The 17597-nt window shown below is 46.7% G+C and overlaps 1 protein-coding gene across 1 annotated transcript; it reads left to right on the top strand.

Annotated features, from left to right (window-relative positions):
- Window positions 1-6540: 6540 nt before the first annotated feature.
- RPS7 (ribosomal protein S7) lies at window positions 6541-12576 on the top strand. The gene is made up of 7 exons (XM_024756931.1): window positions 6541-6652; window positions 6860-6943; window positions 7035-7106; window positions 7275-7418; window positions 8199-8263; window positions 11434-11584; window positions 12462-12576. Exons 2-7 carry the CDS (start codon window positions 6869-6871, stop codon window positions 12537-12539), a joined length of 585 nt encoding a protein of 194 aa, XP_024612699.1. The 5' UTR covers window positions 6541-6652; window positions 6860-6868; the 3' UTR covers window positions 12540-12576.
- The last annotated feature ends 5021 nt before the right edge of the window (window positions 12577-17597 follow it).

Here is a 17597-nt window from a genome sequence, read left to right as displayed (position 1 = left end):
CTTTTCATGTGCCTCTTGGCCATCTGTATGTCTTCTTTGAAGAAATGTCTATTTAGGTCTTCTGCCCATTTTTGGATTCAGTTGTTTGTGTTTTCAATATTGAGCTGAATGAACTGTTTATATATATTTTGGAGATTAATCCTTTGTCCGCTGATTCATTTGCAAATATTTTTTACCATTCTGAGGGTTGTCTTTTCATTTTTTTATAGCTTCTTTTGCTGTGCAAAAGCTTTTAAGTTTCACTAGGTCCCATTTGTTTATTTTTGTTTTTATTTCCATTACTTTAGGAGGTGGGTCAAAAAAGATCTTGCTGCAGTTTATGTCAAATAATGTTCTTCCTATGTTTTCCTTTAAGAGTTTTATAGTGTCTGGTCTTACATTTAGGTCTTTAATCAATTTGGAGTTTATTTTTGTGTATGGTGTTAGGGAGGGTTCTAATTTCATTCTTTTACATGTAGCTGTCCAGTTTTCCCAGCACCACTTATTGAAGAGACTGCCTTTTCTCCATTGTATATCCTTGCCTCCTTTGTCATAGATTAGTTGACCATAGGTGTGTGGGTTTATCTCTGGGCTTTCTATCCTGTTCCATTTATCTGTATTTCTGTTTTTGTGCCAGTACCATATTTTCTTGATTACTGCAGTTTTGTAGTATAGTCTGAAGTCAGGGAGTCTGATTCTGCCAGCTCCGTTTTTTCCCCTTCAAGATTGCTTTGGCTATTCAGGGTCTTTTGTGTCTCCATACAAATTTTAAGATTTTTTTGTTCTAGTTCTGTAAAAAATGTCATTGGTAATTCGATAGGGATTACATTGAATTGGTAGATTGCTTTGGGTAGAAGAGTCATTTTCACAATATTGATTCTTCCCATCCAAGAACATGGCATATCTCTCCATCTGTTTGTGTCATCTTTGATTTCTTTAATCAGTGTTTTATAGTTTTCTGAGTACAGGTTTTTTACCTCCTTACGTAGGTTTATTTCTAGGTATTTTATTCTTCTTTTTGCAATGGTGAATGGGATTATTGCCTTAATTTCTCTTTCTGATCTTTCATCATTAGTGTATAGGAATGCAAGAGATTTCTGTGCATTAATTTTGTATCCTGCAACTTTACCAAATTCATTGATTAGCTCTAGTAGTTTTCTGGTGGCATCTTTAGGATTCTCTATGTAAAGTATCATGTCATCAGCAAACAGTGACAGTTTCACTTCTTCTTTTCCAATTTGTATTGCTTTTATTTCTTTTTCGTCTATGATTGCCATGGCTAGGACTTCCAAAACTATGCTGAATAATAGTGGCGAGAGTGGACATCCTTGTCTTGTTCCTGATCTTAGAGGAAATGCTTTCAGGTTTTTCACCATTGAGAATGATGTTTGCTGTGGGCTTGTCATGTATGGCCTTTATTATGTTGAGGTAGGTTCCCTCTATGCCCACTTTCTGAAGGGTTTTTATCAAAATGGGTGTTGAATTTTGCTTTCTAATTTTATTGATTTGAGTCCTCTCCCTCTTTTTTTGATGAGTCTGACTAAAGTTCTATCAATTTTGTTTATCTCCCCAAAGAATAAGCTTTTAGTTTTATTGGTCTTTGTTATTGTTTCCTTTGTTTCTATTTCACTTATTTCTGCTCTGATCTTTATGATTTCTTTCCTTCTACTAACTTTGGGTTTTGTTTTTTCTTCTTTCTCTCGTTCCTTTAGGTGTAAAGTTAGATTGTTTATTTGAGATCTTTCTTGTTTCTTGAGGTAGGCTTGTATACCTATAAACTTCCCTCTTAGAACTGCTTTTGCTGCATCCCATAGGTTTTGGATCATCGTGTTTTCATTGTCATTTGTCTCTAGGTATTTTTTGATTTCCTCTTTGATTTCTTCAGTGATCTCTTGGTTATTTAGTAACGTATTGTTTAGCCTCCATGTGTTTGTGTTTTTTACATTAAAAACACCTATTAAATGTACACATGCAACATTCTCTCAGGTTCCAAGTTTTAAAAGTTCAGCACATGCCATGAGGGTTATGAATAAGAATCTAGGAAGCCTGTATCCTAAATCTGTGAGTAGATAAGTCAATCAACTGGTCTTCAGGTTGGTAAGTAGCTTGCAGTCCGGGAAGATCTAGAATTTCGTATAGAAATGTCTATGAGAATTAGACCCATTGTACAAATAACTTTCGGTCAAGGGAGAAAGAGTATATCCTTGGTCTTTCTCTCATAACCATATGTAAGGGATAGTTTGGTCTGTTTAGAGTGACAGCCCAGTGGCAGTTATTTGAAATATATATCTGAGTAATAGGTTTAGACTAATGAGTCTTAGGTGAAACCTAGTTTAATATTGGCATATCTAGAGAAAGCTTTAGGTTCTTTAATATATGTTAATTGGATTTACAAGAAGTTGTTAGTTTTTAAGAAAGTTTTGTTACACAATTGTTTCTTGAGATACTAAAAAAATGCTTGAAGTGACGAAGATGCTCCACCTGCTCCCTCGGAAAAAGGAGGAACAACCTGCAATATGGGCACTTGACTCTATTCCTCATCAGCTGTAAACAGTCCACTGGACAGAGGCCGCCTCGACCTCTGCTCACAGCGACCTCTGGACAGAGGCAGCCTGGGTTGGTGTCCTTGGGCCTCGCAATTCTCCCTCATGCCCTTGTCCAGATGCTCACTCAGTAGCATTCTTGGGGGTAGGGAGAAAGGACAAAATACCTTTTTAACATTTGGGTTTGCAGCTGGATTTCCTAATATAGTCATTTTTCATTGCTTGCTTCACCTACTTGCACCACTTTAAGGCTTTCCTGACCTTCCCGGTCAGCAGGCATGTTTTAGGTGTAATGTGCCTATTCTTCCCACAGCCAAGGTTTTCCCCTGCAGGAAAACGAATGCAGCCTGAGGCTAGGAGGGAAGAAAGGCATCATTATGTTGCATCTGTGACTGATGCCAGCAATTGAGCAGGGCCCTGAGTGTGCAGGAAAATGGCTGTCATTAAGCCTCTGCACATGCTGTGCCTTTCAGAGTGGACACGGAGTTAACATCATGCCTGGATGAACAATGTAGTACAATTACATCTAATACTGGTGTAGCAAGCGGGGATGACCTCATCTCCCTTGGTCACCCTTTGGCTATTCCCATTTGCAAAGGGCTTACAAGACAATGGATTGAGGTACTTGTTAGAAGTCGATATATTGACAGTGATGCCAATTTAACAACCAACTGTAAGGCAGATGTGGGCTATTTATGCTCCATTAGCTAACGAAGGTTTTGCTGTATTTCAGTATGGCAAGGACTCTGTGTTCATAACGGCACCTCTCCTGAATAAACAACTTAGAACTGTATTTCAGTTAGGCAGAGGTCTAAGCAAAATTTGACTCCAATGCCTCCAATCTATACTTTTTCTATATTTCTCTTCTCCTGTTGTAAAACCTCTCCTTTCTAGGTATGGAGTGACCTTCCTCTGACCTCTGGAAGGTCAAATCTTCCTAAAGAAGGGGTGCTTTGCTGTCCCCCTGAACAGACTCCACTCTCCCAATCACTGCCCAAATGTTCTCTTATACTTCTTTTACCATGTCCCTGCTCTTCTGCTAAACTAAGCCTGGGGGTACGTTCTCTGTTTCCAGGTAGTATTTTCATTCTTACGGGAACTGTATTGACTTGAAGGTTCCCCATGAAACCTACTTAAAAAGGTATCTTTTACTGTTATGAACATTAAAAGGATAATAAGGGGATATTATGAACAATTCTACTCGCATAAATTCAACAATTTAAATGAAATGAACCAATTCCTCTAAAAGCACAAACCGCCAAATCTCATCCAATATGAAAGAGAGAATTCGAATAACCTTGTAACTATTAGGAAATTGAATTCATAATAGTAAAAAACCCTGGAAAAAGAAATCTCCAGGCCCTGATGATTTCATGGCAGAATTCAACCCAATGCTTGAAGAATTAACACTGATTCTACACAATTTTTTTTCTGAAAATAAAAGACGAGGGAGCACTTCCCAAGTTATTTTATGATGCTCGTATTAACCTAATACCAAAACCTGACAAAAACAGTACAAAAAAGAAAACTACAGACCAATGTCCCTTGTGAACATAGACATAAAAAATCCCCATAGGGCTTCCCTGGTGGTGCAGTGGTTGGGAGTCCGCCTGCCGATGCAGGGGATGCGGGTTCGTGCCCCGGTCTGGGAAGATCCCACGTGCCGTGGGGCGGCTGGGCCTGTGAGCCATGGCCGCTGAGCCTGCGCGTCCAGAGCCTGTGCTCTGCAACGGGAGAGGCCACAACAGTGAGAGGCCCACATGCCACAAAAAAAAAAAAAAAAAAAAATCCTCATAAAAAATGTTAGTAAATGGAACCCAGGAATATGAAAAAGAATTGTATCCTATTTCCAACTGGGGTTTATTCCAGACATTCAAGGTCGGTTCAATATGTGAATAACAATTAATGTAGTCTACAATATTAACAAGCTAAAAAGAGAAACTCACGTGATTAATCGATGCATAAAATGCATAACCCCATTTATGATAAAAACTCTTAGAAAATAGGGATAGGAGGGAACTTCCTCAATAAATAAAGATAAAGAATATCTATGGAAACCTAAGGTTAACGTCATATACTTACTGATGAAAGACAGAATGCTTTCCCCCAGGGTTGGGGAACAAGGCAAGGATGTCTTCTCTCACCACTGCTCTCATCAAAGTACTGGAAGCCAGAAAGTACTTTACTGAAGGCACTTTTGGAGTGCTGCTTTGGTGGAGTGGCTGACACGGAAGCCAGACTGAAAAGGCATGTAGAGCATTGACATGGAAATGGTTCATCAAGAGGGTTCAGAATGGCTGCCCAGATAAGACTGCAGATGCAGCTATACTTTCTCTCTTGAACAAGTCCCAAGCTGACTCTTAATTTTCCAGTGAGATAGTTAGTTGCCTTTTTTTTGAAACATTATTAGAGAAGCATATACAGCTTTAAAAATCTGAGATGAACACAATCTTAGCTTATTTAAAGTTGTTGGAAATCTTAGAGATCACCTAGTGTATTGTTTTCAGCATTTTCCACAGCGCCTGGCCCATGCAGATAATTGCTGTTAAATTTGACAAGTGAGGAAACTGAAGCTCAAGTAGACTAAGTTATCTCCCCTTTGCCAGATAATGTGGCACAAGTAGTTCCCTGCGTCGGAAATGCCCTTCTCCCTGGTGACTACTCTTCCACATTGCAGGTTAATTCCATCTCTTCCAAAGAATTCCATGACTTCTTAAGCATGAATCCCCTCCTGGCCACCTTTACTCATTTTACTGTTACGTGTTATTACAATTCATCATTATATATTTAGCCATACAATTTATGGGATATTATGTTCACTAACCTGCAATCTCGCGAGGGCAAGGATCCAGTGGGTTTCCCTTATAACTAGTACCTAGGGCAGTATTAGCACGGAACATCCACATTAACAATTATTTGTGAATTGTATTTTTGGCTCCTGTCTAGGGCAGGTAGTGCTTTACACATGAGTTTCAAGTGACAGGACGGTAGGCACTTTTCCAACAAAACATTCTTCTGTTGACTTCTTGGTCCATTCTAAGGCAATTCACCATCTCTCACCACACCTTGACCACATCCGTTTCTCCAGCTCAAGCCCTGACTCTTCCCAATCATCTTTCCCCCGCTCTGGCCCTCCTCCCGGAATCGCGCGTCCTGCATCTGGCCCCCAGGTCTTCACCCCTTGGGGTGGTTCTCCAGCTTCAGGCCGCCCCACCACCACTGTTCGCAGATGTCTCAGAATTGTCGGCCGCACCAAGCAGTCAATACAAGAGCCACGTGTGGCCTGAAAATCACATTTATTCGTAAAGTACTTCGTTTCCAAAGAGCTTTCACAAATGTCATCCTTTGGGTTCTCTACACACAGAACTGGCATCCAAGTCTGTGACTCCTTCCCATTGCTTCAGCAGGGACTTTAGCTTCCTCGTGTTTTTTGTTTTTTAATTTATTTGTTGTATTTATTTATTTTTGGCTGCATTGGGTCTTCATTGCTGCGCGTGGGCTTTGTCTAGTGGTGTGCAGGCTTCTCATTGTCGTGGCTTCTCTTGTGTGGAGCATGGGCTCTAGGCACGCGGGCTTCAGTAGTTGTGGCTCCTGGGCTCTAGAGCGCAGGCTCAGTAGTTGTGGCGCACGGGCTTAGCTGCTCCGCGGCATGTGGGATCTTCCCTGACCAGGGCTCAAACCCATGTCCCCTGCATTGGCAGGTGGATGCTTAACCACTGTGCCACCAGGGAAGCCCCTTCCTCGTGTTAAGTTAGCCTTTTTTAAACGTCCTAACCTCAGGGGTAGCCCAGGTTTCTTTTCTCGGGCCCGGGGCTCCAGCCCAGACTCCGGCCCGGCCACCCGGCTACCGCCTCAAACTTCCAGAGAACGCAGAAAAACTCCCGCAAACCGCCCGGAAGAGGAGGCTCTCGCGGGCGAAAAGCTTAGCAAACGCACTGGTCCTCCGGAGCCTCTTCCTGGGACTCTCTAGGCTTCCACCTTTTCTCAGTGGTTCTTCCGGTTGGTTGACTCGCACTATTCCCGCCTCTTCCCCTCTGCCGCCGGGATTTAATGAACTCTCGCGAGATTTAGGCCTCTTCCCAAGCCTACTGGAGTCGGCGGCTGCAGCGAGCGTCGGCCGCTTGGTCAAGGTATGTTGCCGGACGCCGCCGTGCTGGCCCGACGGCTTTGAGGGGCACACGTCTGGGGTCCCCGGGTGGAGATGCGGCCGATTACCCGGCCCGCGGGCCCCGATGGCGTGTGCGGGGGGAGCTGGGGCTGGGACCGGGGCCGGGCCGCGCGGGCCGATGGGCGGGCGGGGTCGCGGGGCGCCCGGCTTGAGCGCTCTGTGCTTCCAGGTGCCGGCCATGTTCAGTTCCAGCGCGAAAATCGTGAAGCCTAATGGTGAGAAGCCGGACGAGTTCGAGTCGGGCATCTCCCAGGTGAGGGGGCGGGCGGAGCGCAGAGGCCGCGACGGGGTCCTGGGTCCGGAGTCCGGGCGCTGAGGGTGCTCTCCTGCCTCTTCTCCCGCAGGCCCTCCTGGAGCTGGAGATGAACTCGGACCTCAAGGCCCAGCTGCGGGAGCTGAACATCACGGCCGCCAAGGTACAGTGGGGCGCCGGGGCACGTGCTGTTGGCGGGACGCCCCAGCGACTCGGGTGTCGAGCGTGTGGCGGTGTCGGCGCGGCGCGTTACCGCTTCAGCTGGGCCAGACCGGAGGGGCGGCGCTGGGGGCCTAAGAGAGAGTGCGCCTCTCTGCTCTCTCTTTCCCAGGAAATTGAGGTTGGTGGCGGTCGGAAAGCTATCATAATCTTCGTTCCTGTTCCTCAGCTGAAGTCTTTCCAGAAGATCCAGGTCCGGCTCGTGCGGGAGCTGGAGAAGAAGTTCAGCGGGAAGCACGTTGTTTTTATCGCGCAGGTAGCTGTGCTGCTGCTGAATGCGCCGTCTTGCGAGTCCCGTTATACGTCGCTCGCGAGTGTGAAGAAGCTGCTCCCGGAGCTTAGGGTGCTCGCACTGGGCTAAAGGGAGGCGGCGCACGGCTGCTGTTAACGCGAAGGCGGCTCTGTGTGTGCAGCGCCGTCGGTGCCCCGGGGGTGCACACAGGTGATCGCGGTGAGACGTGCGCTGGCAGTGAGCCTGAGTTTTCAGCCTGATGGAATTGCCTGTCTGAGGTTCAGCGAGGTTTTCCTGCCTGGTGCGTCAGACGTAGGTTTGGGGAGGAAAAGAGATGCAAAGAAATGGTATGTAGGGAAAGTGGAACACGGTCGAGAGGTTTTGTTTTGTTTTTAAAGTTATCTGGCCTTCCTGCAAACAGAAATCTATAGAAATTAAGTGCGCGGCTGATGAGGTTTAACGGAGTGGTATCCTGGCTTAGTACTGAAGTGGGTAGTGGGCCGGATGGGACGTGAAAAGGGGTGTGATCTTCGGGAGATCAGTCATATCATGGAGCAGCCGACATTTTCCAGTTGCATTTTAATGTAAGCCATGGATTCTGAAAGAAATGCCGAGAAATCGGGGAGTGCGTAAGAGGATTTCTCAGTAACTTGTTGGGTCTAGGTTGTTTGGCTTTCTGGAGCTTTGAATTTATTCAGCCACGGAGTCCTTTGGTTTTTAAAGCAGGTTGACAGTGCTTTGTTTTCTGCCGACTTACTTACGGTCTTTTTTTTTTGTTGTTGCGTGATAATTTTTACCTTACAGAGGAGAATTCTGCCTAAGCCAACTCGAAAAAGCCGTACAAAAAATAAGCAAAAACGTCCCAGGAGGTAAGTTTTAGCAGCATGAAAAACGCACCACTCTTGTCAACAATTCTTGACTGGCGTGTGTTGTTTATAGTCAGAGCTGGAGTAGGCTCCTAAAATTAAATGTTGTTAACGTAGGAAATCCATTCGCACGGGGACTTCTATCACGTGACTTAGCTTTTTCTATAATTACATGCGAAATGTTTTAAAAGTAACTCTGGAGGTAAGAATTACGTATATTCACATAGGTGGTATAATAGGTTACTGTTATCACAAAAGATGAGATTGTTCCCTCCAGTTCTTTAGGCAAAGGGTGGGAACAGTGGGGAGGAATCTTGAGTTGAGTGCCGTGGGGTAAAGCACACCAGATGTGCAGGTGGGCTGCGCCCTGTCATCCTCACTGTTGACTTTTGCTGTGGATTAAGGCTGAAAGATGAGATTTTTCTGTTGCTCACATCACGGGTTAAAGGTGTCAGTGCAGTTGTAGTTGCTGGTGGACGAGGCTTTGTAAATTTGATCGAACTGCAGGTTATCTGACAGAAACTTAGATATTGCAAGTTGGCTCTTTGGGCTTTCTGGTATTTTGTAGAAGTCTCTGGTTGCATAGACTTGGATTATTGGATCGCTGCAGATCCTGCCCTTGGACCAGTTTGAGAAAAAAATACTCCGGCATCCCTCTAACTGCCAGAGAGGCCAACCTTGTGAAGTACGTAATTTGTAGTATTAGCATCCCTGCTTATGGGATGAGGAGACTCCCCCATCGTTTGCTCATTACAGCTAGCATTAGTGATGCTGGAATTTACAGTCAGTCTTGTTTCTAAAGTTCCTACAAAATAGGAAGTGATGGGTCTCCAGTGTTGTGGGCAGATGTGTTGTACCATATGCTGTGGTGGAGGGGGGAGAGGGAGTAGTGGTGAGGCTGGAAAGGCCGGTTCCAGGTTTTCTGGACCTCGGAGTGTTGGTCAGTACCTTGAGCTTGTTTTTTTTGTTTTTTTTTTTTTTTAAATATAAATTTATTTTATTTATTCTTGGCTGCGTTGGGTCTTTCTTGCTGCGCATGGGCTTTCTCTAGTTGCGGCGAGCAGGGACTACTCTTCGTGTTGGTGCGCGGGCTTCTCATTGCGGTGGCTTCTCTTGTTGCAGAGCACGGGCTCTAGGCACGCGGGCTCAGTAGTTGTGGCTCCTGGGCTCTAGAGCGCAGGCTCAGTAGTTGTGGCACACGGGCTTAGCTGCTCCGCGGCATGTGGGATCTTCCCAGACCAGGGCTCGAACCCGTGTCCCCTGCATTGACAGGTGGATTCTTAACCACTGCGCCACCAGGGAAGCCCCTGAGCTTGTTTTAAGTTGGAGTAGCTGGCAGTTGGAGAAACTGGAGTAGCATAAGAATTTAGCTTTTTTTTTTATTCTGGACAGTTTGCAAGAAATCAAATACAGGGATAATCAAGAACGTTTAGTTTGTTAATTATGATACTTAAGAAGGGGTTTTATAATCTCAGTTCTGATAACCCCAGTTAGTACTTGAGTATAAAGACAGATCCTTTGCTTTGCACCCAACTAAGGCACTGACTCCCAAATCTACAGCCTTAATTATCCTTCATCCCAAACCTGTTTCCACATTTTCTCAGGTAATGACTTCAACCCATTCCTAGTGACCTGCTCTAGACATTGGAGTCTTCATTCTCCTACAGTGAGGTCTAGTTGGGAGGCCAGAGTGAATCCACCCCTTTCCAATCTGGTTTCTTGCCTTCAGATTCATTTTCCTTCTCAGTCGTTCTCTCTCTCCTACAACAGATTAAATGCTGAGATACATGTTTTCTTGGGCTTCTCATCTGTAGCAGGGTTTCAGTTATTTTTCTTCTGAAGCAGATTAGTTCCTATGCTTTCTGATTATTAAAGTTGCGTTGCCACTGCTCCCCCTTAAAAAGTCTTTAGACTGGGTTGGAATTTGAGGCTAGCTTTGATTCCGTCCTAATTTATGTTTTGAAGGAAGTAATTAGCAAGTTTCCATATGTGTGCCTACCTAGTCCTGTAAGAGTAAGAAGTGCTTAGTCGGTGGTTAGCAGCCATTTATCGATTGGGCCATCTGTCTCATTTGCTTTTGGAGAGGTGATGAAGGCTTTGGAAAGTGGGTCCACCATGGGGCAGTGAGGCCTTTGCAGTTATTTAGGAGGCCCTTCTGTGTGCGTGGGAGCTGCCAGACAGGAAATAGAAATGAGTAGAACATAGTGTCTGATCCACTGAGGGGTGAACAAGACCTAGACACGTTCCATAATACAGGGTAGCTGCATAAACATTGAGAATGAGAGGTGTCTTTTCGTTTGCTCATTCCTGATATACTGTGGTACAAAGCTGATACTCTAAAGGTTTGGAATTAATTGAACCTTCTCATCAGGCAGCCAGATGGGTTGTGAACTTGAAATGATACTCAGGAGAGAAGAGCACGGTTCCCTTGGCAGTTCGTGTGATGGGATGGGTTGGAAACCGGGGACCCTCATAGGAGGGGCCACATCCTAGAGCTGGTGATAGAGCAGTGTCTTTTGGGATGGGATGTCATCTCATTCCATCGCAGGGAACAAGGGGGGTTTGGTGCATTTTGGAGGCCAAGGGGAGCCCTCAAAGGGTCTTCAGTAGGTGAAGTGTGTAATGACATCAGTGATTATTTTGACAGCAACGGATGGGATAGTTTTGGAGAGAGGAAAGAGGTTACTGCAGTGATTTAGTCGAGAAATCATACGACTGACAATAAACCTAAAGATAATGTATAAAAATAAAAGTCATCGTCAATCTCCATCCCCTGGGGAAAATCACTCATAATAGCTGGTGTATGCGTACTTTACAAGAAAACACGTTTAAAATACGCTAAGCTTTTGAAATAAAATAATAGGGTGTCAGGAATTCTCTGGCATCCCAATGGTTAGGCCTGGCTTCAGTTCCTGGTCAGGGAACTAAAATCCCCCAAGATGTGCCGTGTAGCCAAAAAAAATGGGGTGTTTGTTAACCTGTTCTAGTTTGGTAATGGCTCGTGGTGTGATACATTAAATGAAAGTAGATTACTTGAAAGCTAGTGTTAATCTGGTTTCAGGAACCTGGAGTTTGCCATTTATGTTTTTGACTTCAAGAGGTGCCCTTGGGGCTCCCAGGAGGGCAGACCTTGCTAGATTTCTCACTTCTGTCACTGTATTCTATTCTTCAAGCCGCACTCTGACAGCCGTGCACGACGCCATCCTGGAGGACTTGGTTTTCCCAAGTGAGATTGTGGGCAAGAGGATCCGCGTGAAGCTGGACGGCAGCCGACTCATAAAGGTTCATTTGGATAAAGCACAGCAGAACAATGTGGAACACAAGGTAATAGGCCTTGTTTATTATGGAAAGATCCAGAACAGATAAGGGTAGAATGCAGCCTAACCCATCTCCACGTGGCACCAGAACCAATCTTTGTGAACTGAGGGCCCACTTGCTCTTGGATTATATGTCAGGCTTTAAATTGGGGTGGTTTTTTTTTGGCTGCGTTGGGTCTATGTCGCTGCGTGTGGGATTTCTCTAGTTGTGGCCAGCGGGGGCTACTCTTTGTTGTGATGCGCGGGCTTCTCATTGCGGTGGCTTCTCTTGTTGCGGAGCGTGGGCTCTAGGCTCATGGTCTCAGTAGCTGTGGCTTGCGGGCTCTAGAGCACAGGCTCAGTAGTTGTGGTGCACGGGCTTAGCTGCTCCGCGGCATGTGGGATCTTCCCAGACCAGGGCTCGAACCCGTGTCCCCTGCATCGGCAGGCGGATTCTTAACCACTGCGCCACCAGGGAAGTCCTGGGGGATGTTTTAAAAGATGGAATTCTTTACCTTTTAAGTTACTAGAGAAATTGAAGTAAAGTAATTCCATGGTGTGACTTTTAGTAAAGCTGTTTTTATGGGCGGGGTGGTGGTTGTGTTAGAATCTGGGGAGAACTGTCACTTTGCTTCATTCCTGGTAGAGCATTGACCTCTGGGGTCCCCCAGGGTCTGCCGAGTGGCCTAGAGGAGCCAGCCCTCGGGTGCAGTGCTGTGGAGGCCTGTCCCACGACACGAGAGGAGCTTGCCCCCAGCTTGGGACTATAGAGGCATGTCTGGTATATTCCTTCTCTGCCTGGTTGCTGAGGAGAAAAACCATACAGGGCACAATTTCACAGTCTTTAGGCTTTAAGACGAATGTGTATTGAAATGTTTTGTGATGCGTTATTTCTTTTCTCGTAGGTTGAAACGTTTTCTGGTGTCTATAAGAAGCTCACGGGCAAAGATGTTAATTTTGAGTTCCCAGAGTTTCAGTTGTAAACAAAAATGACTAAATAAAATATTATTCACAATCTTCTGTTTGGGGTATGTTTTTCAAAAGTAGAGAGCTGTGGGTGCAAAGCTGTGTGCATTGTCAAGTAGCTTCCTACCCAGGCTGGAAGATTTTGAACAGAGAGGGTCCTTGTAGTTTGTGTCCGTGTGCTGGTTTCAGGTGTACGGCACCGTGATTCAGTTATACACATATGTGTTCTTTTTTCAGATTCTTTTCCCGTGGGTTATTATAAAATATCGAGTACAGCTTCGTGTGCTCTGCAGTAGGTCCTTGTCGGTTATCCGTCTTCTACGTTAGAGCCAGTTTTTAAATTGCACGGCTTGTCTTGGGGAGCATGAGAGGCCAAGGGCTGCCCTAGCCCGGCGTCCGCTGTCTGATTTGCCGCCTTCACACGAGCCGAGCCGCCCTTGCTGCCCCTCCCCATCCTGCCTTCCGCTGGCCTTGGGCCTGTGCGCTGGTGACCTTGCCACACCCTGCAGGCCTGTCCCTTTGTGTAGGGGACAGTTGTTGACCTGGAGTCGCAGGATGTGCGGCCTAGTGGGCAGGAGCCGGGCCGGGCAGCAAGCGGGGCGGAGGCAGGTCAGCTTGCCCTCCTCGGCTGCGCCCACTGGGCCTTGGGAGCGGGGTCCCTGCACTAGCAGCAGCCAGCAGCTCGGGGCCTGGTGGAATGAAGACACCTGGGCCCGCCCCGCCTCCTGAATCAAGCTCCAGGGGTGCCCACCATCGGGGTTTGCAGGAGTCCTCCAGCCGATTCTGAGCGTATCCTCCAGTACTGCGTTCCCTGATGATCTCTGGTGATGTAACGTCATTGGACGTTGTAATATGTGGTATCTCTGAGGGGTGAAGCCAGAACCTACCTCTCGTCACGACGGGGTGCCGTGCGCTCCAGATTCGGGCCCTTGGCTGTGCTGGCTGGGCTCCTGGACCACGTCCGCTCTGTGTCCACCAGCGAGCAGGCTTAGCGGATGGGTGGGGGGGTCCTCACACTTGGGGCAGGGGGCCTGGCCTTGCTCTGGGCTGTCGTGGGCTCTGGAGAAATGAAGCCTTGAGGCGGAAGCAGGCCGCGGTTAATGTCCTCGTGGACAGAGTGGTGAAGAGATACGGCTGCACGGTGCTGTGACCCCGGGGAACATTCCCAGCCAGAGACACATGGGTTTGATCTGGCTCCTGTGTCCAGATTTCTCAGTTATGTCTGAGAAATGTAAATAATAACTGGGAGATGAGCCAGATTCTTGTCCCAATCCCCTGGAAGTGGCCCGTCTCTTTGGAGGTCAGAGTTCCTGAGGGAAAAAAGCCTGTTCCTGGTGGCCATGACTTTCGCGTGTTCCAGGACAAGCCGAGGGGAAGGAGGAAAAAGGGAAGAGGGAGACAGGGAAGCCCAGAGGAGAAGCACCTAGTGATTCTGATGGCTTTTGGTACTTGTTTGCAAAGCAGGTGTAAACATGGTTTATGATCTAAAAATGGTTCTAATTTGCAATCTACTGGAAATAGGCAAGTTAGTCTAAAATTATCACTTGTTTTTGTAACAGAGTAATTCTCAGGTTATTGGCGCTTTTTATAAAAAGTGCTTAACATTTCAGGACTCAGAAGCAGAAGGTAAGTACCACCCGTCTGTCAGCTATGAGACAAGAAAGGGGGCTGGGAGGAGGGAGGGTGGCCTTGGGACGGCCGTGTGCGATCTGCTGTCCTTGAGGTCTGGTCGGCATGTCCCCTGCCTGTGTGAGCACGGGCCAGTGCTCTAATTCTCTGCCCTGTCTCCTGAGCTGTAAAATGGAGTGGTGATGCCTTGCTCGGGGGCTGGTTGTGAGGACTGAGTAGTGATGCTGATCCTAGCCAGGCCCCAGGGAGCTGAGCCTTCACCCCATGTGCATCAAACAGCCCAGCGACTGCGTCTCAGTGGCGTGGGTGTGCAGGCGCAGCCGCCGTCCCAGTCCTCCTGTCGGGGGTGTCCCAGTGGCCTTGGGCATCTTTGGGACCTGGCCACGGGATTCTCACTTCTGCACTCTTGGCATTTGGGGATTAGTTATTCTTTGTGGTGGAAACTCCTGGGCATTGTCGGATGTTTAGCAGCGTCCTGGAAGCCAGTGCCCCTCGCCCCCTCCACGGTGTGACTACTGAGACTGTCCTCAGAACATTGCCAGATGTCCCCTGGTGGGGAGTTGGGGCAAGGCTGAAGCTGGGCTAGGGTTGCATTATTTTGGATTTAAGTTGGTTGAGTGGTTCACAGTGATTTCCACGTACAAAGAGCTCATCAGTTACAGCCTGGACAATGGTGTGGTCAGTTCAAAAACTCAGATTATTCTCTGCACAAAACAAACTCAAAATGCCTGAGATCAAACACCTCATATGAAAGAAATGAGTTTCTTCCAAATATCACTACCAACCTAAAGAAGTACATGACATACCAATAATGGCTTAGGAAGTTGAAATAAATGTTTTAAAAGCTACCAATAATAAATGCAGATAACCATGCTAGGGAAAATACTGAGTTACTGTCTATTCCTTCAATAGAAAAGCATTGTCATGGCAGGAGGCGAGGACAGAATATGCAGCCTGATAATATAGAGCAAAAGAAAGGTAGTGTCAGGCAGCTTTTTTTTTTTTTTTGCGGTACGCAGGCCTCTCACTGCTGTGGCCTCTCCCATTGCGGAGCACAGGCTCCGGACACGCAGGCTCAGCGGCCATGGCTCACGGGCCCAGCCGCTCCGCGGCCTGTGGGATCTTCCCAGACTGGGGCACGAACCCGTGTACCCTGCATCGGCAGGCGGACTCTCAACCACTGCGCCACCAGGGAAGCCCCAGGCAGCTTTTTTTAAGTGCAAGTTTTAATTTTGAGACAATTGTAGCTTCACATGCAGCTGTAAGAAGTAAACCAGAGGAGTCCGTGTACCCTGTCTCCCCAGTGGTAACAGGTCCTGCGGGAGCAGGGCCCACATCACGGGTCATGGACATCCCTCTGTCCCTCTCTTACACCACGCCCACCTCCTCAGGCCCTGGCCACCACTGGTCCGTTCATTTTGTAGTTTCATCATTTCAATACCATTCTATAAACGGAAGCAGGCAGTGCAGAACCTTTGTAGGACTGGCTCTTTTCATTAAGAATTCTCTGGAGACCCTCCCAGTTGGTTCTGTGTCTGTAGTTGGTTCCTTTACCGCCGAGCGGTGCTCCCTGGTATTGAGGACCAGAGTTTCTTTAACCAGCCGCCCATTGAAGGACGTCTGAGTTGTTCTCAGTTTGGGGCTGTTAGGGATTCAGCTGCTGTAAACTGCCGTGGATGTTCAGGTTTTCATGTGAAGGTAAGTCTTGGCTCCTGGGGTAAACGCCCAGGAGTGCAATCGCCGGGTTGTAGGGTAGTTGCATGTTCAGTGTCTTAAGAAAGTGGCAAACTGTTCCCAGAGCGGCTGCACCGTTACATCCCCCCCAGCTTGTCATCCTCAACAGCATTTGGTGTCCTCGCTCCTTTCAGTGGCAGCAATTGTGACGGGTGTGCGGTGTGCCTCACTGTGGGTGTGAGGGCCGTTTCCCTGGTGGCCAGTGATGTTGGACATCATGTGCTTCTTTGCCATCCGCACAGACTCTTGGTTGTAATAGCTTTTCATGTTGTGGCCCATTTTTTAACTGGATTGTTTGTTATTTTCCTGTTGAGTTTTGAGAGTACTTTATAATCTAGATAAAAGACCTTTGGTAGATACATAGTTTGTGAAAATTTTTTCCCCTCCTGTAGCATGTTTTTGCATTTTAATAGGGTTTTCATTTTGATGAAGTACAATTTATCAATTTTTGCTTCTGGGGATTGTACTTTTGGTGTTTTGTGTCTAAGAGCTATTTGTGTATCCCTAGATCCTGAAGATTTTTCTCCTGTTTTTTCTAAAAGTTTTATAATTTTACACTTAAGTTCGTGATCTATTTTGAGTTAATATTTGTATAAGGGTCACCTGTTGCCTCTGGATGTTGAGCTGCTCCAGCACCATTTATTAAAAAGACCATCCTCGGGCTTCCCTGGTGGCGCAGTGGTTGAGAGTCCACCTGCCGATGCAGGGTGTCCACAGCAGTGAGAGGCCTGCGTACTGCAAAAAAAAAAAAAAAAGACCATCCTCCTTCCACTGAGTTGCTTTTGCTCCTTTGTCAAAAATTGGGTCTAGGGAATTCCCTGGCGGTCCAGTGGTTAGGACCCGGTGCTTTCACTGCGTGGCCCAGGTTCAATCCCTGGTCAGGGAACTATCGCTGAAAAAAAAATCATTTGGGATGTAGGCCAGTTAGCACATGAAAAGATGCACTGGTCAGGAGGGAAATGAAAGTCAAAACTATAAAGAGAGTGACCTCACACCTTTTGGGATGGCTGCTGTCAAAACAAAACCCAGAAAATAGCAAGTGCTGGTGAGGCTGTGGAGAAATTGGAACCCTTGTTGGTGGGAATGTAAAATGGTGCAGCCACTTTGGAAAACAGTATGGCAGTTCCTCAAAAAAGTAAAAATAGAGCTACCATACGGTCCAGCAACTTCACTTCTGGGTATAACCAAAAGAATTAAAAGCAAGGTCTGGAAGAGATATTTGTACACCCATGTTCATAGCATTATTCACAGGAGCTAAAATGTAAAAGCAACCCCAGTGTCCACCAGTGGATAAATAGATAAGCAAAACATGGTCTATACATACAGTGGGACATTACTCAGCCTTAAAAAGCAGGCGAGGGACTTCCTTGGTGGTCCAGTGGGTAAGAGTCCATGCTCCCAGTGTAGGGGGCCCGGGTGTGATCCCTGGTTGGGGAACTAGATCCTGCACGTGTGCTGCAACTAAAGATCCCGTGTGCTGCAACTAAGACCTGATGCAGCCAAAGTAAATAAATAAATATATATAAAAAAATTGGACTTCCCTGGTGGTGCAGTGGTTAAGAATCCACCTGCCAATGCAGGGGACACGGGTTTGATCCCTGGTCCAGGAAGATCCCACAAGTCACGGAGCGACTAAGCCCGCGTGCCGCAACTACTGAATCCTGCGCACCTAGAGCCCGTGCTCCGCAACAAGAGAAGCCACCGCAGTGAGA

This window comes from Neophocaena asiaeorientalis, unplaced genomic scaffold, assembly GCF_003031525.2.
Source record: "Neophocaena asiaeorientalis asiaeorientalis breed wild unplaced genomic scaffold, Neophocaena_asiaeorientalis_V1.1 scaffold703, whole genome shotgun sequence".
Lineage (NCBI taxonomy): Eukaryota > Metazoa > Chordata > Mammalia > Artiodactyla > Phocoenidae > Neophocaena > Neophocaena asiaeorientalis.
Note: the sequence above shows the minus strand (reverse complement) of the source record. Positions and strands in the feature narration are given on the sequence as shown.

Excerpts from the sequence above, each read along its gene's own strand:
- RPS7 (XM_024756931.1), top strand. The coding sequence starts at position 6,869 with ATGTTCAGTTCCAGCGCGAAAATCGTGAAGCCTAATGGTGAGAAGCCG. Across the intron at positions 7,419-8,198 it reads ACGTTGTTTTTATCGCGCAG|AGGAGAATTCTGCCTAAGCC; the intron begins GTAGCTGTGCTG and ends TTTACCTTACAG. Across the intron at positions 11,585-12,461 it reads AGAACAATGTGGAACACAAG|GTTGAAACGTTTTCTGGTGT; the intron begins GTAATAGGCCTT and ends CTTTTCTCGTAG.